This window comes from Antennarius striatus, chromosome 14 (genome assembly GCF_040054535.1).
Source record: "Antennarius striatus isolate MH-2024 chromosome 14, ASM4005453v1, whole genome shotgun sequence".
Classification (NCBI taxonomy): Eukaryota; Metazoa; Chordata; class Actinopteri; order Lophiiformes; family Antennariidae; genus Antennarius; species Antennarius striatus.
In genome coordinates, this window is record NC_090789.1 from 19,521,752 (window position 1) to 19,544,423 (window position 22,672).

Sequence of the window (22,672 nt, forward strand, 5' to 3'; positions counted from 1 at the left end):
GATTCCTCTGACACGGCTCCCTGTGGCTTTAGAAAATAAAGAATGAGTTTTAAATGAATGAATTACAATAATTCAACACATTTGAAACAGATTCAAATCTTAATATGTGTAATCAGTAGATTCTGACAATTGAATAAAATATGTTTCTCTAGTTTTAAATATTGTCTTAAGATTTGGAATAATCTAACTGCACAACAACAAAATATTAAACAAAGGTTAACATGTTGATGTGGAAATGCTGCTTGTTTTATGTCGAAGCCTCAGTTATTTTCCATTTCAGTGAGTAGTAGTGACCTGCACCCTAAATCCTTTTGCGTGTCTGTTTTCTGTGTCCCCAGCTGAGACATGTGTGGTATCTGGGCTTTGTTCGGTAGTGATGAGTGCCTGTCAGTTCAGTGCACCAGTGCCATGAAGATTGCTCACCGTGGCCCAGACGCCTTTCGCTTTGAGAACGTTAATGGCTTCACCAACTGCTGTTTTGGCTTCCACCGGTTGGCCATTGTGGACCAGCTATATGGAATGCAGCCCTTGAGAATCAACAGGTTCCCCTTCTTGTGGCTCTGCTACAATGGAGAGATTTACAACCATGTGACGGTAAGACCAGATGTCTTGTGCAGATGTTCAATTCATTTTGAGGAATTTTGTTTTTTGTGGGTGATCCTGGAATGCATTAACCGCGAGAAATGAGGGATGACTTACATTACTAACTACGCTACCCCTGTGTCTTAAGCCATACCTTGCTTCAGGATCACAGATTTACACATACATTAATTCACTGGGACTCTCGACCATATTCGAGACAACATGTTTTTTCATTCATTAATTTTCTAAACCCACTTCATCCCCTGTCGCGGGTCACAGAGTGCTGGAGCCTATAAAAGCTGCCTAGGGCTGTGAGACGGGACACTCCGGACGTGACGCCAGTGTACTTATCGAGCCACATGTATACACAGACAAATAGGCAGTCCTACCGGCAATTTGGGACCGTCCAATTAACCTGAAGTGTATGGTTTTTGGAGGTGGGAGGAAGCTGGAGAACCCGGAGAGAACCCACACAGACACACGGTGAACATGTAAATTCCACACAGAGTGGAACTCGCACCCAGAACCGCTTTGCTGGGCGGAGACAGCGCTACCCACCGCGCCACTGTGCCGCCCATGTACTTTAATTTGTTTAATTCAATTTGTTTTGCTTAAAGGCTGTTTGTCGAAAAGTCATTGTCAGTCTGTTCTTCATTCCACTGTAAGTCAGACAGAATCTTATATCACAATGTAGTGTTTAAATATTTTAGTTGTTGTGCTGTTTAATTGAAGCATTTCATCCATCCATCGGGGGCAACAGTCTCAACAGGAATGCCCATACTTCCCTGTCCCCAGACACCTCTTCCAGCTCCCCAGGGGGAGGTGTTCCCAGGCCAGCCCACATAGTCCCTCCAGCATGTCCTCGGTTTTCCTCGAGGTCTCCCGGTAGGACATGCCCAGAAAACCTCCCCAGGGAGGCATCCAGGAGGCATCCTGAACAGATGCCTGAGCCACCTCAGCTGGCTCCGCTCGAGGCGGTAGAGCAGCAGCTCTACTCCGAGCTCCTTCCTGGTGACTGAGCTCCTCACCCTATCTCTAAGGGTGCACCCACCCACACTAAGGATGAAACTCATTTCAGCCGCTTGTATCCGGGGTCTTGTCCTTTCAGTCATGACCCAAAGCTCATGACCATAGGTGAGAGTAGGAACGTAGATTGACCGGTAAATTGAGAGCTTAGTCTTGCGGCTAAGCTCCTTCTTCACCACGAGAGACCTATACAGCGACTGCATCACTGCAGAAGCTGCACTGATCCGTCTGTCAATCTCACGTTCCATCCTTCCCTCACTCGTGAACAAGACCCCAAGATACTTAAACTCCTCCACTTGGGGCAAAGACTCTCCACCAACCTGAAGAGGGCACACCACCCTTTTCCGGTCGAGAACCATGGACTCGGATTTAGAGGTGCTGATCCTCATCCCAGTCGCGTCACACAGCTACAAACCGTCCCAGTGCAGCTGAAGGTCCAGGTTTGATGAGGCCAACAGGACAACATTGTCTGCAAAAAGCAGAGATTCTTTGGTGCTTTATCTGCCCTTATTTATCCCTTATTTGGTCCCTGCCACCTTATTGTGGTGGGGGAGTTTGAGTGCCCGATTGATCCCCTGTTGCCAGGGGCTTTATGCTCCTGCTAGGGTCTCCCTTGGCAAACAGGTCCTGGATGATGGGCCAGACGAAGAGCAGTACAAAAACCCCTATGATGAAAGAAAAATCAAGGACCGTGACATCGCCCGGTATGGCACAACCAGGGTCCCACCCTGGAGCCAGGCCCAAGGTTGGGGCTCGTATGCGAGCGCCTGGTGGCCGGGCCTCTGCCCGAAAGGACGACGTGGGCCCAACCACCGGTGGACTCACCACCCGCCAAAGAAACTGTAGGGGATGGGTGCAGTGTGGATTGGGTGGCAGTCGTCAGAATGGGACTCGACGGCCCAATCCCCAGACAAAGAGGCTAGCTCTAGGGACATGAAGCATTTCTGTATTTTTAATCTAATCTGGTATTAGTAATTGAGATATGAACTTTGACGAGAAGAAACCAGGAAACTCATTCAGTGCTTCTTCTTCTACTTTAATCCAGTTGAAGGAGCAGTTTGAGTTTGATTTCCAGACTCAAGTGGATGGTGAGATTATCCTGCATCTGTACCACCGCTTTGGCATCCAGAAGATGGCTTCCCTCCTTGATGGTGTCTTTGCTTTTATTCTTCTGGACACTTCCAACAGAAAAGTCTTTCTGGGAAGAGACACTTATGGTGTCCGGCCTTTGTTCAAACTCCTTACAGACGATGGATTCCTCGCAGTTTGTTCGGAAGCCAAAGGTAACAAGAGGGTTGATTAATCTCCCTTAATCTGGGTCATTACTAATCTTGCAAGAATGTTTTTGCATTGCTCAATTTATTTTTCTTCCCACAAAAAGGACTTACACAACTTTCCCATGCAATGGCCACTCCTGCTGACATCGTCCACCTTCTCCCTGGACACTTTGAGACCTTTGAGTTGAAGCCAACTGGTAAAGTTCAGTCCATTGAAATGAAGCAGTTCCATTGCTGCACCAAGGAGCCTGCTCATGCCATCTATGACACTGTGGAGAGACTGCCTACAGGTATAAAACTTTTTATATTTGATTCACGCTCATTCAATAATTTGGTAATTATTTGTATAACATTTTTTCAAAACTGATGTCTCCACAGGTTTTGATGAGGAAACAGTGAAAATGAATATTAGAACCTTGTTTGAGAATGCTGTAAAGAAACGCCTCATGGCTCAAAGGAAAATTGGTTGTCTTCTATCAGGTAAGAACCCAAGTCTCTCATTAGTATTTATGTCTTCAGAGGTTTAATTCTTGGGGTTTAATTTGACTTGTGTTTCTGATTCTCAGGAGGTCTGGATTCCAGTTTGGTTGCTGCTACACTGGTGAAGCTGGCTAAAGAGGAGAAGCTGCAGTATCCTATTCAGACCTTCTCTATTGGAGCAGACGATAGTCCAGACCTTCTGGCCGCACGGAAGGTTGGTTGTTCTAGTGCAGTGTTCTCACTAGTGTACAACCTTGCATCTTTGATGCCCATTTTTTGACAGGGACACAGGATCAACAGACAACATCCGTCCCTGGAATGCAAGCTTTAAATACAGTATTTTCTGCACTATAAGGTACACCTAAAAGCCTTTAATTTTCTCAAAAACCGACAATGTGCCTTATAGTGTACAAAATACTGTACTTACAATAAAAAGAAATCGATGCTACCTCTATACTCAATATAATATTGGGAAAAAATGCACTTCCATTCAACAAAAATATTCACAATTTATCCTTTTCTCCACTTATATTTCAAACCCGGAAATCACCATTTTGTTATGATCTCGTGCGAATTTCTCTTCACGAGACTCACCTGCGTGATTCAGTCTTATCAAAGGTCCAATATTATACTTTTTTTAATTCATGTCATTCAGCTGCAAAGTGTACAACTACGCTGTATTTGAAATGTCTTGCCCCAAACTGATCCCTGGTCCTCAATTAAACATATGATTAAATATATGATTATTATATTAAAATATGATTAATATTGGTAAATTCTCTTCCACTCTCAAAAGCTCTGTTTTTATGGGCGTAGTTCTCAGCTCTCTATCTCCTTCCCCCTCTGAGCTGCCTCAATCAACCCCTCCCTCCCCCCACGTTCATGTGTGTATGTTTACTTGCACCACTTCAACGTGCCTGCATTATAAATCGATCATTTGGCATAACTTTTTTAACTTTCAGTAACTTCGCTGCTACGTGTTTGAGTTTTACACTTTTATTTTTCATGATATAACGGTTGATTTTTCGGTGTTAAGCGTGGACCTGCTTCCTCGTGTTCCTCAGTCTTTGCTGAACAAAGACTCGTGGCTCATTGTGTAAACACGATGAGACCTGCTGGTGAGGTAATTAAATCTGTGTTTTCCAACAATCATCATGTACAATGAGAGATCGTGGAAAACACGGGAGCTAAGCTAACACAAACTAATACAACATGGGATTTTACTGGTAAGACCAAGTTTTTCTCTTGTGTATTCTTGTGTGTGTGTGTGTGTGTGTGTGTGTGTGTGTGTGTGTCTGTGTGTCTGTGTGTCTGTGTGTGTGTGTGGATACACGCAGCTCTCCGATCACTTAGAAGAGCAAAAGCTGCTTTCATTCACCAAAAAATTAGTAATTAATGTACAACTGGTTATGTGTTCGCTGTGATGCTGGTAATACACACACACACACACACACACACACACACACACACACACACACACACACACACACACACACACACACACACACACACACACACACACACACACAATATCAATATCGTCAGTCACTCTGTCCAATGACAGAGCGCCATTTATGACCTAATTTATGCCACAAATGACCATCTATTGATGCAGGAAGTGTTTGTTTAGCTGATTCTAGGAGTTGTTCGGTTAGGGAGGGCCAATATATATATGTAGAGACCTGAAAAAGTGTGATTTTCATCATAAGACCCCTTTAAAATCGACCAAACAGCAACACGATGTCCGCTCATTTTACACGCTGCAGTGAGAGAGGAGTTAGTCTGACATTATCACTTTGTCTCCGGAGAAGATGCAAAAGCTGGAGAAAAACCAAGTGACAATGAGTGCTTTCTTGAATAACAAACAAACAAAAGTTAATGAAGAGAGACAGATGTTACTGTGGGCTGTACAGATAAAGACGCAGAAGAAGACAAGTGAAATCCAGCAAAACTCTGAACATTTGTACCTCAATGGAGGCAATTGTTTCCATGGGTGAGGCACGGCTTTTTTCCCACTCAGTTTGGTTTGTTTTCATTCAGACGGGTTGTGTTTGCAGGTTGCAGCTCACATCGGCAGTGAACACCATGAGGTCAACTTCAGTCCAGAAGAAGGTATCCAAGCTGTAGAGGACGTCATCTTTCACCTGGAGACCTATGACATCGGTACCATACATGCCTCTGTTGGTGAGTCTGGCTGTGTCACCTGTAGGTGCATCACTTACCTGTGACAGGTAGTTCCAGATGATGTAATGAAAGATATTCTGTTCATTAAGGAAACTGCCAAATTTAACCAGTTTATTATTATTACAGTTTGGATCATAAAAATATTTTCAGACATATTTAAGTGCTGTTTTCAGTTAACCAGCAAGTACTGTTCGGCAACTTTTTTAAAGATGTATGCATATGCAGAAATATTTTATTTTAATGAATGCACACAGAAGAAGTGTTGCACCTTTCAGGCAGGTGTGTCTGCTCATTAGTGCTCCAGCTCATCATTAGGAAACGACTGTTTGCGCCTTGGGTACCTCCAATGGAGTGGCCTACAGGATCAGCTGAGCTACCGTGTAATTTGGTACCCCAGGACCTCAGCGATCTGAGGTCCACCCTTCAAGGCGTGGGATACCATGCCTCATGCAGACAATAAGTCCAGTCATTATCAATCTATAATTGATGCTCAAGGGCACCTAGATAGATCGATAGCTAGATTGATCCCAAACTAGAAACTACTTATGACAAGTAATTGAGACATTGACTTTTTTTTTTGTGGTATCCCCACCACTGTTGTTTGAGAAGAGGAGATCACCATTGCATGCGTCTGCTTAAATGTCTTACTTCCATGATATTTCACTCTATTGTGAACTTTTTATGTTTCACATGAACCAAATATAACCTAATTTTTTGTGAATAGTGAAGTCCCGCTTCACAAACATTGTGTGTAATGCCAAAAAACAAGACAGTCACTGTTAAAATGATGATTCTGATTCTGACTTTGTCACCTGTGTCTTTTTCTTCCATTGCAGGGATGTACTTGATATCAAAGTATATCAGGGAGAATTCTGACAGCGTGGTCATCTTCTCTGGAGAGGGTTCTGATGAGCTGACTCAGGGATACATTTACTTCCACAAGGCAAGTCCAAATACTAAAGACTAATGAAGCTCTCAAACCACCACTTACTGTATATTTAGCTAATGGCTGTTCATGTTACATTTTGTAAAGATCATTACCTCTCCTAAGCCGGTGAGATCAAGCCTTTGACCCTTCAGGGGCCTTTGACCCTTCAGGGGTCGCCACAGCGAATCAATTTCCTCCAGCTAGCCATGTGCTTTGAATCCTCTTCTCTCACACCAACTACCTTCATGTCCTCTTTCACTACATCCATACACCTCCTCTTTGGTCTTCCTCTAGGCCTCCTGCCTGGCAGTTCAGAACTCAGCATCCTTCTACCAATATATTCACTATCTCTCCTCTGGACATGTCCAAACCATCTCAGTCTGGCCTCTCTGACTTTATCTGCAGAACCTCTAACATGTGCTGTCCCTCTGATGGACTCATTCCTGATCCTATCCATCCTGGTCACTCCCAGAGAGAACCTCAGCATCTTCATCTCTGCTACCTCCAGCTCTGTCTCCTGTCTTTTCCTCAGTGACACTGTCTCTAGACCAAACAACATCGCTGGTCTCACCACAGTTTTGTACACCTTTCCTTTCATTTTAGCTGAAACTCTTCTATCACACATCACACCTGACACTTTCCTCCACCCGTTCCATCCTGCCTGGACACGCTTCTTCACCTCTTTTCCACACTCTCCATTGCTCTGGACTGTTGACCCTAAGTACTTCAAATCCTCCACCTTCTTGATCTCTTCTCCCTATAACCTCACTCTTCCACTTGGGTCCCTCTCATTCACACACATGTACTCTGTCTTACTGCGGCTAACCTTCATTCCTCTCCTTTCCAGGAAAAACCTCCACCTCTCTAGCTTCTCCTCCACCTGTTCCCTGCTCTCACTACAAATCACAATGTCATCTGCAAACATCATGGTCCATGGAGATTCCTGTCTAACCTCGTCTGTCAGCCTGTCCATCACCATAGCAACCAGAAGGGGCTCAGAGCTGATCCCTGATGCAGTCCCACCTCCACCCTGAACTCCTCTGTCACACCTACAGCACACCTCACCACTGTCTTACAGTCCTCATACATGTCCTGCACCGCTCTAACATACTTCTCTGACACTCCAGACTTCGTCATACAATACCACAGTTCCTCTCTGGACACCCTGTCATCAGCTTTCTCCAGATCTACAAAAACACAATGCAGCTCCCTCTGGCCTTCTCTGTGCTTCTCTATCAACATCCTCAAAGCAAATACTGCATCTGTAGTACTCTTTTTTGGCATGAAATCATACTGCTGCTCACAAATGTTCACTTCTGCCCTTAGTCTAGCTTCCACTACTCTTTCCCATAACTTCATTGTATGGCTCATCAGCTTTATTCCTCTGTAGTTGCCACAACTCTGCACATCTCCCTTGTTCCTAAAAATGGGCACCAGCACACTTCTCCTCCATTCCTCAGGCATCTTCTCACTATCTAAGATCCTGTTGAACAACCCAGTCAGAAACTCTACTGCCACCTCTCCTAGACACTTCCATACCTCTACAGGTATATCATCAGGACCGACTGCCTTTCCACTCTTCATCCTCTTCAATGCCCTCCTCACTTCATCCTGACTAATCTTTGCTACCTCCTGGTCCACAAGAGTCACCTCTTCTAGTCTTTGTTCTCTCTCATTTTCCACGTTCATCAACTCTTCAAAGTACTCTTTCCATCTTCCCATCACACTACTGGCACCTGTCAATAGACTTCCATCCCTATCCTTAATCACCCTAACCTGCTGCACGTCCTTCCCATCTCTGTCTCTCTGTCTTGCCAACCGGTATAGATCAGTCTCTCCCTCCTTACTGTCCAACCTAGCATACAAGTCATCATAAGCTTCTTGTTTGGCCTTTGCTACCTCTACCTTCACCTTACGCTGCATGTCCCTGTACTCCTGTCTACTCTCCTCAGTCCTCTCAGTGTCCCACTTCCTCTTGGCTAACCTCTTTCTCTGTATACACTCCTGTACCTCCTCATTCCACCACCAAGTCTCCTTATCTACTTTCCTTCCAGATGACACACCAAGTACTCTCCTACCTGTCTCCCTGATCACATTAGCTGTAGTTGTCCACTCATCTGGAAGCACCTCCTGACCACCCAGAGCCTGTCTTAATTCCTTCCTAAAAGTCATGCAACACTTTTCCTTTTTCAGCTCCCACCATTTCGTCTTCTGCTCTGCCTTTGCCCTCTTGATCTTCCTCACCACCAGAGTCATCCTACACACCACCATCCTATGCTGTTTGGCTACACTCTCACGTACCACTACTTTGCAGTCACTGATCTCTTTCAGGTTACACCGTCTACACAAGATGTAGTCTACCTGTGTGCTCCTACCACCACTCTTATAGGTCACCCTATGTTCCTTCCTCTTCTGGAAGAAAGTATTCACTACAGCCATTTCCATCCTTTTTCCAAAGTCAGCTACCATCTGTCCTTCTGCGTTCCTCTCCTGGATACCAAACCTGCCCATCACCTCCTCATCACCTCTGTTTCCTGCACCAACATGTCCATTGAAGTCTGCACCAATGACAACTTTCTCACTTCTAGGCATGCTCTGCATCACTTCATCAAAGTCCAAACAGAATTTCTCCTTCTCCTCCAGCTTACATCCTACCTGTGGAGCATACCCGCTAACTACATTGAACATCACACCTTCTATTTCTAGCTTCAGACTCGTCACTCTATCTGACACTCTTTTTACCTCCAGGACATTCCTGACAAACACCTCCTTCAAGATAACTCCTACTCCATTTCTCTTCCTATCTACACCATCACAGAACAACATGAACCCTGCTCCTAAACTTCTAGCCTTGCTACCTTTCCATCTGGTCTCCTTGACACACAGTATGTCTACCTTCCTTCTCTGCATCATGTCAACCAACTCTCTACCTTTTCCTGTCATAGTTCCAACATTCAACGTCCCTACTCTCAGTCCTATACTCTTGGTGTTCCTGTTCTCTTTCTTCGAGCGAACGCACTTTCCTCCTCTCCTTCTTCGACCAACAGTAGACCAATTTCCACCGGCGCCCTGTAGGTCAACAGCGCCGATGGCGGTCGTTGTTAACCCGGGCCTCGACCGATCCGGTATGGAAGTCATAGGTTTGATTCACATCTTTGATTTGGCAAAAGTTTTACGCCGGATGCCCTTCCTGACGCAACCCTCTGTATTTATCCGGGCTTGGGACCAGCACAATAAGACACTGGCTTGTGTCCTCTTGCTGCTACATTGAACGTGATGCAGTGATGCGTCGTTATTATATTCCATGTTTGAGCATTGATTTCTTGACTTCATTATTAAAACAGTTACTTCTTCTTATAGGAAGGAACTTATATTATTGCATCAATTATTACACACCGCTTCAAAGCGGTGATGTATTGTGATTGTCAGTGTTCGTGTGTTTGTTTGTTGTTCACAACCGTTGCAGATAGAAAGATGAAACCAAAAGCACATCACCCAAGCAGCAAAGGAGATGAAAATGAGATGATGACCTTGACCTTGAGAAAAGTAGGTTAAGGTCAAATTTCAACTTTTGTACACTCAGGAACCGGATAACATAGAAAGACGAGGGAGAAGGTCAGTGTGAGTAAGACCATAGATCAAAGCTAGTGCTTCGATCAATGACAGTAGGTCAGAGCACTAACTTTGATGCAAGTAGGTCAGGGTAAAATTTTGAATTCAGGGGTTGTCGTGGGATGTTGCAGTCTGTGATCGCATTGGTTCTAGTTGGAAACTGCGGTACTTGTTTATCAAAATGTGTTGCCGATATGTTGCCAGTTAACAGTCTAGATTGTATCTCCAAAAGAAGTCAAGTTTTATTTATATAGCGCTTAATCATGACAGCAGACATTTCAAAGCGCTTTAACAGACAGAGAAACCCAACTGAACCCTCCAGAGCAAGCGTAAGCGACAGTGGCGGGGAAAAACTCCCTCGATGAGGAAGAAACTCCGGGCAGGACCCAGACTCTTTTGTGCGGCCATCCGCCTCGACCGGTTGGGTGGAAAAGAAATCAAAGGAAGATAAGAACAGGGTCAGAGAGAGAGAGAGAGAGTGGCAGATAGACCAGATAGAGTCAGTGTCAATATGGTTAAGGTTGCTAAAGTCGAGGCACAATTACAGCTGCGTGGATGACTGTATGGCGGCACGGAGGAAGAAAGGAAGCAGGACCCCAGCTGATGGATAAATGAGGGGTGTTACTGGTGGGCTTGGAGGTGCAGGTCCATAGAGGAAGGGTCCACAGCAGATGGGTGGATGAGGGGTGGAACAGTATGATGACACCAAGGAAGAGAGGCAGCAGGACCCCAGTCGATGGATAGGTGAGGGGTGATACTGGTGGATGGGAGGTGTAGGTCCACAGCAGATGGTCCACAGCGGATGGGTGGATGAGGGGTGGAACAGTATGGTGGCGCGGAGGAAAAAAGGAAGCCGGACCCCAGCCGATGATTAGGTTAGGGGTGGTACTGGTGGGATGGGAAGAGCAGGTCCATAGCAGATGGGTGGATGAGGGGTGAACCTGAGAAGAACCTGTGAGGACATAAAGCACAGAGACTCCAGGGAAGAAGTTGAGTTAGTACGGTGTGATTGGAGACTTGGAGAGTGAGATCAGAGAGTAGGAGGAGTAACAGAGATGGTTGGAGAGAAGGGGGAGGAGAGAGGAACTCAGTGATTCTGGATGTTGAGTCTCCAGCAGTGTAGGTCTATAAAAAAAGAAAAAAACAAAAAAAACAAAAACGTAGTAGCCGAAGTTGCCTTAATTGTAAAATTTGTGAAAAAGAAAAGTTTTAAGTCTAGTCTTAAATAGTGAGAGGGTGTCTGCCCCCCGAACTGAGGTAGGGGGGTGGTTCCACAATAGAGGGGCTTGATAGCAAAAGGCTCTAGCCCCCGTCCTACTTTTGTAAATTCTAGGAACCACCAGTAGGCCAGTATGTTGAGAGCGTAATGCTCTAGATGGATTATAAGGAACTAAAAGTTCCTTCAGATAGGTCGGTGCCTGGCCACGAAGGGCTTTGGAAGTGAGGAGGAGTATTTTAAAATCTATCCTAGCTTTCACAGGAAGCCAGTGCAGAGAAGCAACACAGGAGAAATATGGTCTCTGGTACTGGTTCTGGTCAGAACCTGGTCTCTGGTACTGGTCCTGGTCAGAACCTGGTCTCTGGTACTGGTCCTGGTCAGAACCTGGTCTCTGGCACTGATCCTGGTCAGAACATGCGCAGTAGCATTCTGGATTAGTTGAAGTGTCTTCACCGACTTTTTGGGGCAGTTACAACGTTACAGTAATCTGGTCTGGAAGTAATGAAAGCGTGGATTAATTTCTCTGCATCACTCCGTTTTAAAATATGCCTGATTTTAGCAATGTTTGGAGATGGAAAAAGGCCGTTCTAGAAACCTGCTTAATGTGTGTGTTAAATGAGATCCTGATCAAAGATGACACCTAGGTTCCTCGCAGTGGTTTTGGCCTCAAACGTGATGCCATCCAACGTTATTACATCACTTGGCACTACATCCCTAACAGTTTTTGGGCCGAGCAAAATGACCTCAGTTTTATCTGAATTGAGATGCAAAAAGTTATTCGTCATCCAATCTTTAATCCCTTTGATACACGCCTGTAATTTGCACAACTGGCTGACTTCATCAGGTTTAATCGAGAGATATAATTGCGTATCATCGGCATAACAATGGAAGTTGATGGAGTGTTTCCTTATCAAATTACCCAGAGGAAGTATTTATAAGATAAACAGTATTGGACCAAGAACCGAGCCTTGAGGAACTCCATAGCTAACTGTAGTGGACTGGGAGGAGTCGTTATTAACGTGAACAAACTGGGAACGGTCAGTTAAATAGGACTTAAACCACATCAGTGCTGATCCCTTAATACCAATTGTTTGGTCCAGTCGGCCAGAAGAATATTGTGGTCAATTGTGTCAAACGCCGTACTAAGGTCCAAGAGAACCAGTATAGAAACAAGTCCTCTGTATGAAGCGGTTAGAAGGTCGTTGCTAACCTTGACAAGTGCTGTTTCCGTACTATGATGTTCCCTAAATCCTGACTGGAAATTCTCTAATAAACTGTTGGATTTAAGGAAATCACAAAACTGATTAGCGACTATTTTCTCCAAGATCTTAGATAAAAACGGGAGATTTGAGATGGGTCGATAATTATTTAGAACAGTAGGGTCCAGGTTAGGTTTTTTGAGAAGTGGCTTGATTACAGCTACTTTAGAGGACCGTGGTACATATCCAGTAGATAAAGACATGTTAATTATATTAAGGAAGTGGTTGCTAAGTAAAGGTAGGGCTTCTTTGATGAGTTTAGTTGGAATTGGATCTAACAGACAGGAGGATGGTTTAGCTGAGGAGATTATTTTAATCATCTGATCATTCAATAAAAATGCCATTAGCCTGCCTTTCTCAGTGTACTAAATTACCTTCAGAGAATATAAAGGACTATATTGAAGCTAGGTGCTAACAGAGTTGTGTTCCTCCTCCAGGCTCCGACTCCCGAAGCGGCAGCACAGGACAGTGTTCGACTGCTGAAAGAACTCTACCTGTTTGATGTCCTTCGTGCTGACCGCACTACTGCTGCACACGGGTAACGTAACATTTCATTCATTCATTTGGGACGCACCAATACCAATGTTACGCTCCGTCTAGGAGGGGCTGAGCCATAACATGAGCGAGCCCCATCTTCCCCAAGTCCCAAGAAGCAAACTCGATGTGCGTGTGGTTGGCAGATTTAACGCTGTTTCTAAATTTTTGTCTGTATGCTTCGGGTACCAGCTCATAAGCCCTCAATACAGTCCTTTTCAAGATGTCGTAATTCAGACTGTCCTCAATTGACAGACTGGCACAGACTTCCTGAGCTTTCCCCACAAGCTGACACTGGAGAAGAAGTGACCAGAACTCCTCAGGCAATTTCAGAGCAGTAGCTATCCCCTCAAAAGCACTGAAATAAGAGTCCACTTCGGACTCACGAAATGGAGGGACCAGTATAATGTGCGTACTAACGTCAAAAGCAGGAGCAGAACCAAAACTCTGATTGGGAAACTCTGGGGTGGAGGCTACAGGGGCTCTTTCCTGTTCAAGAGCCCTGATACGGAGATGCAAGGCTTGTAGCTCAAGCTGTTTATTCCTGATCTCCACCTCCTTTATTTGAAGGGCTATGCGGAGATCTGTGGTCATTTTTCCACAGACAGCTCAGGGAACGCTTCCGGCCCTACACGCACCCCAGCAGCTGCCTCAACAGTTGGTTTAGGTAGAACACCCTGTTCTACCAATCCTTCACACAGAGTCTGCTTAAGTTCTTCTTTTCTAGCACTATATGGCATCTCCACCTTATAGTAATTAACCACAAGTAGCAGATTAGCTTTCATGCACTTCTCAATCTTTCCCCAAGAAGGTCTGGCCACAAAATCATCCGAGCTCTCCATCTCCTTCCTAGCTTCTCAGAAGGTATTCTAAAGAAGGATAAGTCCTTGTCTTTGTGTTTTCTTGATGTTCTGTTGACACGACCGTTCACCGCGCAGGTAACCATGATACTTTTGGAGTGGATTGCATTGTTTCTTATGGCTGCCAAGCGAAGTTGGGCGCCAGTGACGTATGACGCCCACGTGACCACTGAATGGGGAAGCAGCTGCGGCGCAGATTTTAAACTTTTTTGACCAAATGGATGATGCTACACATAAAATACATATAAAATGTATTTTTTCTTCTATTTTTTTATAATGATGAATAACAAATTTATATCACTTAAAATTAACTTTAGTGTCCCTTTAACTGTAACTAGAGCATGATTGATGAGACTCAAATAATCAGTTCTGGAGGAATAAAAGATAGTAAATCAATGTTGGTTTGGATATAAATTAAATGAAATATAAATTAAAAATGAACGTACTCCAGTGATGATAGAGCCTATTGAACCCAATAACCATTAACCACTAACTATTAACCACAGATGTCAGGGGTTGAAATGATGTTCTGTGGAAAACAACCATTATTTACTGTCCTATAATCATACTTGTTCTTTAATAGTATTGATTATGTGATCTGTGAGCTATTTTTGATACACATTTAAGAACCACCTTTTAACTTTTTATTTTTTCTTGTATTGTGATGATTCTTTATTTCTTTCAGACTGGAGCTCAGGGTGCCTTTCTTGGACCACAGATTAAGTGCATACTACCTCTCTCTGCCTGAGGAGATGAGGGTTCCTCGGGTCAGTTTATTTAAGGAGTGTGTGTTACACAGAGCTCTTTGAATACAGTGATCATCCATTACATTAGTACAATAGTGTTGTATTCAGTAGTGTTGTCCTGTGTCCAGCGTGGAGTGGAGAAGTATCTTTTGAGGACTACCTTTGAAAATACAAACCTGATCCCTGATGAGATCCTGTGGAGGCGTAAAGAGGCCTTCAGTGATGGTATAATGTCCCCGAAGAAGTCCTGGTACAATTACCTGCAGGAGCACATCGAGTCTCTGGTAAGTGATGGTTGAAGACTTGTGACGGATCTTTTGTTCTCTGGTATTTCAATTTTCTTTCAATTCAAATTTAATATAACCCTAGATTTAATGTAAAGGCTCAGGGTTCATTAATGACTAAACCCATGATGTAATTGTTCTGTAATGCAGACACTCCATATAGTGTTTGGTATGACATCATTACCTAATTTAGTGAGCTGTTTGTTGAACGTTAATCACAATTCCACAGCTCGGTCAAAATGACTCAAAAATTTTTTTTATGCTGCACCCAAATTCTCTTCAGGAGATTGTTGAGGAGGCAGAAAGGAGGACAGATCTTAATACCACCTGTAATCCAACGGACGTGCACTGTGGAATGGTCGAGTCACGACCAAGTCTTAGCAAAAAAATGCTAAAGAAAGGGGTGAAATGCAAATATCTGGACTGCCAACTGTGGACCAGAAACTCAGATGCTGGCCATCAATCAGTGGCAGGATATCCAGGAGCCAAGTCATGTGATTCCTGCTCAGGACTCCATCTGGGTCCCCGTCTGTCAATCTCTGGGGATGATGGTGGATAGTCTTGTGGCCACTCGTATTTAGTTCAAGAGGAAGGACATCCCTCATCAGGGAACAGGCAACAGGCAATAATCTCAGTTTAGTCCTTGAACACGACTGCAGTTCAAGAAGGTCTGTGAAGATTCTCAGTCCTCCATGTCATGGTAGACCTCCTTGTGAAGAAAAGTCAAGTGGATTTGTAGCAAAAAATTGAAGGCATCTTGCCTTTTACCCAAGAAGCTTCTTCAGGGAACTCCCAGAACAAAACATCTCCAAGGTTTTCCATAGAGTCCAGTTGACTTTTCAAGATCTAGTCCAGGGGTCTTCATCAGTTGGGGATAGAGAGTGTGTGTGGAAACAACACGTTTACAAGTCCAAGTATGTGTCGGCACAAGGAGCTCTGACACCATTGTTAATGTATTCTGCTACCACTGAGGTGTGAGCAGCACATGGTAATACTGGCTGTGCAGCCAGGAGTCCTGTTTGGAAATGGTAGGGGCCCCAGTGGCCCCCTGCAGGCATTTCTACTGGTCACTTATAAAACATCACCAATGACTGTTACTGCTGTCACTGCTGTCAGCACCAGATCCATGTGATACTTGTGCTCCATTTACATTTGACAAAGGGAGGAATTCCAAAGATGTTTGGGGATCAGTTCTGAGTTGTGGGTCACAGGTAGGTCATAGCAAAGGGTACATGAGCTGGGATGACTTAATGTTCGTGTCTCTCCTGCTCTGTATATTCTCATAGGTGAATGATGACCAGATGGAAAGAGCTCACCAGACATTCCCTCACAACCCTCCACGCACCAAAGAGGCCTACTACTTCAGACAGGTGTTTCAGAAGCACTATCCAGGCCAAGACAAGTGGCTCTCCCATTTCTGGATGCCTCGCTGGATCAATGCTTCAGACCCGTCAGCGCGGACGTTGTTGATTTACAAGCCTGAGAAAGAGCAATAATTCACACCGTGTAGGGCTTTGTTAGACTTAGAACAGTGGAGGGGTAACTTCTGCAATTCAGATTAGACTCACCTTTGTGTAGTTGACTATTTCACTATGCAGCATTTGCTAATAATATGTAGGTAAAATATTCAATTAGTGTGTTTGTTGGTTTCTTTCCATTTTTCTCAAATGTAGTTCTGGTTTCATTTTCCATTTTCCAAACTACATGTACATTTTATCACAAGCTTTATCTTTGATATTAATTCTATTTTCAGTACCTTAAATAAGGGTTTTTTACTTTGTTCGGTATCCATTTGTCTGTTAGCGGGATTTCACAAAAACTGCTAGATGACTCTTCATAAAAATTATTGGAAGGGTGACGAGTGTCAGGAAAGGACCCACTACTTTAGGAGTGGCTCTGGACAAAAGAAGGTAATCTCAGATGTTCTGTTCTAGAACATGAAAGGAAGCATTAAAGAAAACCTGAAGAGATTAGTGATACAAGTAGAGCAAAGAGGAAGGAAATTTTTAATCTTGAAAGAATGATTCAATTTGCCAGTTTGGCTGTATTCAGTTATAATATTTGGTGGCATTTTAGGCAAAGCTAGTTAAAAGAGAATTTGACTTAGTGACTAGTCATAGACATATTTCCTAGTCTTTCTCAGTTAAACTGTCTGAAGCTGACAATATTTCTAAGATGTAATAAGGGTTTGTGATAAAATATGAAAAGAGATGCAAAAGTCATTAGCATACACGAGCTACGCCTTCACTCTGCAGACGACACGTAGGAAAGGTCTGGTCTCAGCTGATGTTTTATCCATCTGCCAACTAGTGGTGGTTTCCTGACTCGTATCTTGGATTTCACTAACATCTTGAAGAAAAATATGGAGAGCGCGAAGGGTCATATCTCAAAAAACTGATATGTCGAGACACTTGTATCTCAAGGAACTCCTGTAGTTATAAGACCACCAGTGAAATTATCAATCAATCAATCAAATTTTATTTATATAGCGCTTAATCATGGCAGCAGACATTTCAAAGCGCTTTAACAGACAGAGAAACCCAACTGAACCCTCCAGACCATAGGCGACAGTGGCGGGGAAAAACTCCCTCCATGAGGAAGAAACTCCAGGCAGGACCCAGACTCTTTTGGGCGGCCATCCACCTGATCTGTTGGTTGGAAAAGAAATCAAGGGAAGATAAGAACAGGGTCAGATAGACCAGATAGAGACAGTATCAATATGGTTAAGGTTGCTAAAGTCAAGGCACAATTACAGCTGTGTGGATGACTTTATGGCGGCACGGAGGAAGAAAGGAAGCAGGACCCCAGCCGATGGATAGTTGAGTGGTGGTACTGGTGGGCTTGGAGGAGAAGGTCCACAGCACATGGAGAGATGGGGGTGATTCTGGTGGGCTCGGAGGTTACAAATCAGATTATTGGAAAAATAATTCATTAGCTGTGTTCTACAACCAGCTCAAACAAAAACACTATATTAACACCAAATGTTTTCCTCAGACCCAACCCAACAGACCCAGCATGTTGTATTAACCTATTTACACTGTTGTTGCATACTTCTCTCTTTTTTGCAAACATCTGATTAATTGTTGGAGGCTAAGTAGTTGTTGAAATGACATATACTGACTCCGATTCCTTCTTTGGTCTGTTGGATTAAAGAGTTGACTTAAATAAACGGTAGAGTTTTGATTTAACCTCTTGTTTTGTTCTTCACCTTTTGTCTCATGAACACCTAAAATCCTGTAATCTGATGTTGTCACAGGGCAGACTGTGTCCTACATATAAGAGTGGTTAAGAATAGTGTACGCACACACACACACTATACAAGTGGGTCTGTTTTGTGAAAAACTTTAATAAATAGGTTCATAGGAGGTGGGTACACAGAAAACTCACTCACACCATGAATCAAACCACTCCTCTAGGGCTATAATGAATGTGTGATTTGTTACACGGAGAGAATAGAAATGCTAAGAAACAATAAGTACAAACAAACAAACAAACAATAAGTCAAAAGACCTCTATGATGCTAGACCAAAAGTGTCGTTTAGTCCCCGCAGCGCATAGCAGTGCAAACAAACAATTCTATGCTAGAATAAACTTGTACTTTAATTCCCCACAGAGCACAGAAACAATTCTATGATGCTAGAATAAACTGGTAGTTTCATTCCCCACAGAGCATAGTAATAAACAAACAAATATTTGGTTGAGCTAAGACAATATATGGTGGCATTCCAAATATGCTTCGCCTCGTACCTTGACACAGGGAAGGAGAGCCCACAACCCAGGCAGAGTAGCTTCAACCAGGCTGGGCGTCCGTATGTAACCCGCAGCTGGCTCTATCTGGAGTATGAAACTCCTCACCTTTATACCTTTTAAGAAGAAAGGCCTGCATGCGAGCAGGAATGGCCAGTTCCAGCTCTCAGGCAGCCCTCCTTTTGGTGGTACCCCCCGCTGAGGAATAAACATCACCACCCTCGAGAATGCAGTGTAGGAAGCTTTCACGCACTCGTAAACCATCTGTATCAGGAGACCTTACACCTTTGGAATGCACCAAACCTATCACACCAAAACTAAGAAACCTAAGAAATCTTTATTACACATTGGAATGTAATTTAAAGGCTTTCATGCACCCATAAAACATCTTACACCTTGACTGAAAACAGGTCTCCATCTCCTCTCCATCGGTTCTCCTTTGAGACAGGTACTGGGTCTGCTGCATCTGGTTTGATGGGCTGTGACCTGCTGTGACCTCTTTGTCCAAACAAACTAAGATGTGACTTAGCCCAGCGGTTGTATGGAGAGGTTTTGAAGCAAGTTCTCAGTAATGACATGATAAGAGTCAAATCAGGACACACACAATACAAATTTCCATTACAGGGTCCAATTGTAATTAACACCACCGGCCGGTTTGGCTGCATTGTGTTTGGCTGTGTGTAGTGAAGCAAACATTTCCACATACAGTACAACATGCCCACGCAGTATCATGCTAATGTTTGAACGCATTCAAGTTCTTTGGTTCAAAGTTACAACTTCACAAAATGATGCTTAGACTTGAAAGAGGGGTAAAACATTCAGTTTATGGGTTTGTTTGTCACCTGTGTCTCCTCTGCAGTACTGGCACTTCTGGTGGGCGGGCAAACAGAACAAGCCTCTACTATCTAGCTCATATAGAGGGGTTCCCGTCGGAGTGTGCCAAGTACTGTAGAGGAGGAGGGGGTTCTGACATGTAACAATGCTAAACTGATTTCTATGCAATGTACATGCCATTGATATGAAGTCATGCCCAAAGTAGTGTCTATGAGAGTAACCTATTTATTGTGGGTCTTTTCATTATATGTGGTTTAACTGTGAGCTTGTAGATGAGCTGTTGGTAATTGGTAGTGATGGGCAAATGAAGCTTTTGTGAAGCACTGAATCACTTGAGCCAACTGGTTCAAAAATGGGTTCATTGCTCAAAGTTTCAGTTATAGTGACCTCTCCTGGTGAAGTTCAAACCCTGCACTGCAGGTTAGTTTGACAAGAAGCTTTCAACTACACACATGCACCATCATCTCCTTTTGGCTTGGACTTAAAGTATCTTTCATTTTAAATTTTGATATACCTTAGACTGAATATTATATTCTATGCACTTATAATAACTGACAAATGTGTGGAGTGTTGTTGAGGAGTGAATGCAGGGACAATCTGGTATTGGTTGGGTGTGCTTGTGCAACTATGGAAGGGCTGATAATTTGGGATGCGGGTGGTCAAATATTTTTATTGAGATACATTTTTTCCCCCACAGTATTTGTATAAAGTCTGTTCCTTTTCTTAGTGACAATTTCTCCACATTTGGAGAAGACTCGTTCACATGGAACAGATGAAGCCGGCATGCATAAAATTTTTTCGCCACTTTAAACAAATTTGGGTATATACTCTGGTGGTTCTTTCAGTAATCCACAGGGTCTTCTGACCTGGCCAGTGGTGGTTCGGTCAAGTACCGCTGCACCTCCACAGTTGTGACTGCAGTAGCATTCCTTGCCCTCCTTGCATCCGACGCATCTCGGTCCAGCGTTTCCCAAAGGTTCCTATCTGAAAGACAAACACGACAACAATCAAAAGCATTTGAACTTTTTGGGAAAAAAATCAGTCACAAATGAGGTCACTTTTCCCTCAAGGCTCCATTCCTCCATCAGAGATCTTGTAGCTGCACTGATGTTAGCTGCAGCATGTGCTTTAGGGAGCGGCACCACTCCCAGGAGCACTGTGGCCAGCTTCATCGGGTCCTCCATGTAGTGGCAGGTCACTGCAAGATACGCCTCCATGTTAATGGACGTCCATATCAGCAGTGAGACTCACAGCTCCACCCTCACCATTACAGCCTTGGTCTTGGTCTCCTCCTCCTCATATTTCTGAAGCACCATGCTCTTGACGGCTCGCCTGGATGGAAGAACATATGTGGGATCAAGCAATCCCACGAACTCTTTGAAGCCAGTCATCCACGATGGAAAAGGGCTGCGAGTCTTTCACCACCAGATTTACCAGAGCTTCATCCAGCTCTCGCTTCCGGTCCACTATGACAGAAATAAAAAGTAAATGATTAAAATAATACCAGAAGATTAATGTGAAACTACACTTAAGTTAAGCTGGCCTACGACTCATGAAACACAGCCAGACCACATTGTGTTAGTGTGTCTAATAATATTATAGCCAACCTTGATTTGGGGTCCCCTGATTTCCAGCAGCTCCATGTTTGGTAGTGAAGTGTCTGATCATGGAGGAAGTATCCCCATGATACTTCAGCTCAGCAGAACACACCAACCAGACCTGGACAGAAAGTAATTTGTAAATAATAATACAGTTTGACTCTATAAAGTTGTCACGTTAACAGCATAATTTATTATCATTAAGCAATATACACGGCTAGCTATAGCTAGTTACTGTTAGACATGTAACTTCCTTCATTACAGATGTGACATTACACCTACCTTACCAGCAGAGATCAGAATGAAGTGTTCCCACATTTCAGAACAACCTGTCTCCCTGACTGCTCCATAATGATCCAACGATCCAAAAAAGCAACGCAACACAATAACAACAGCAACAGCAACTCTCCGACAAAAACCCACAAACGGTGCATTTTCCAGAGCGTATATAAAGGAGTTTTGGCGCTAACATTCAAAACTGTCACAAGTTAGGAGGCGTGTCAGTGAATGACCGCCTTGGACAGTGAACCAGTCAGGTGGTTCCCTCGGGAAACTAAGCAGTTGCTGCTTTGGACGTCATTGTCACGTGACTGTCTTAGGCCCAAAGCGAGCTCCAGAGCAGTGGTTCTATTGAATTGTAGTTCTTGGGCTTGAAACGTGTACCGAAGCTTCAGTGTCGAACTGCCATCACTAGTAATTGGATCAGTCGTTGGTAGGCTCCTCTCACCTAGAAAAGGGAGCTGGATGCCAGGCACTTGAGTTATGTCAGTGTAGTCGAGCGGGCGACAGCCCTAGTGCGCCCATGTTTGATAGCTGCCAGGGCCCGTAGGAGGCCATAGCCTTTCGTGCAGTTTTTCTTTGTTTTCCTTTTTTTGTTTTTGCCTGAGATTAGCCTTGATTCTCTATTTTCATTTTCTGTTTTGTTCTTGGCCAACTTTATTTTCGCTGGAAATATTTTTTTTTTCATCACTTGTACAATACATGCTGCACCGGTTCTGGGAAAGAGGAAAATAAAAATCATAAAAGTCAACTCTGGACTGTTTTTGAAAAACCTAGCCGTTCTTCCAACTTTACAGATGTAATTACTGTATTCACTTTATTTTTGAATTCATAAATTCATGAAATAAGTTTGTCCCTGAACTACCTACCCCTGTGAGCAGGGGTAGGTAGTTCAGCACCCCACTTCATCAATGGGTTGCTGAACTACCTGATCCCAACTGGAGCTAATCCCAGCCGACTGAGGGTGTGAGGCAGGCTACACTACGGGCACGACACCAGTGCACCGTCGAGCCACATATAGACAAACAAGCACGCACACACACACCTACGAGCACTTTGAAGCCAGCCAGTTTGGCTGAAACGCATGCTTTTGGATTTGGGTGGAAGCCGGAGACCCCCGAGAGAATCCACGCAGACACGGGGAGAACATTCAAACCCCGCGGGACTCGAACCCCGACCCGCCTCGCTGTGCGGTAACAGCACTACCCACTGCATCCGTCCTT

General features: G+C 44.0%; 1 protein-coding gene across 1 annotated transcript; it reads left to right on the forward strand.

The window, feature by feature from the left end:
• Positions 1-345: 345 nt before the first annotated feature.
• Positions 346-18,179, forward strand: LOC137607253 (asparagine synthetase [glutamine-hydrolyzing]-like). Its single transcript, XM_068332885.1, has 11 exons — positions 346-594; positions 2,654-2,891; positions 2,990-3,175; positions 3,264-3,365; positions 3,452-3,579; positions 5,423-5,549; positions 6,386-6,492; positions 13,005-13,105; positions 14,647-14,728; positions 14,836-14,991; positions 16,278-18,179. The coding sequence occupies exons 1-11, from the start codon at positions 346-348 to the stop codon at positions 16,485-16,487; spliced, it is 1,686 nt and encodes a 561-aa protein (XP_068188986.1). The 3' UTR covers positions 16,488-18,179.
• The last annotated feature ends 4,493 nt before the right edge of the window (positions 18,180-22,672 follow it).

What these genes read in the sequence shown, in the direction of transcription:
- LOC137607253 (XM_068332885.1), top strand. Translation starts at nt 346, where the DNA reads ATGTGTGGTATCTGGGCTTTGTTCGGTAGTGATGAGTGCCTGTCAGTT. An exon ending in TGTGGAGAGACTGCCTACAG is followed by an intron (nt 3,176 to 3,263) that starts GTATAAAACTTT and finishes ATGTCTCCACAG; the next exon opens with GTTTTGATGAGGAAACAGTG. An exon ending in ACCTTCTGGCCGCACGGAAG is followed by an intron (nt 3,580 to 5,422) that starts GTTGGTTGTTCT and finishes TTGTGTTTGCAG; the next exon opens with GTTGCAGCTCACATCGGCAG.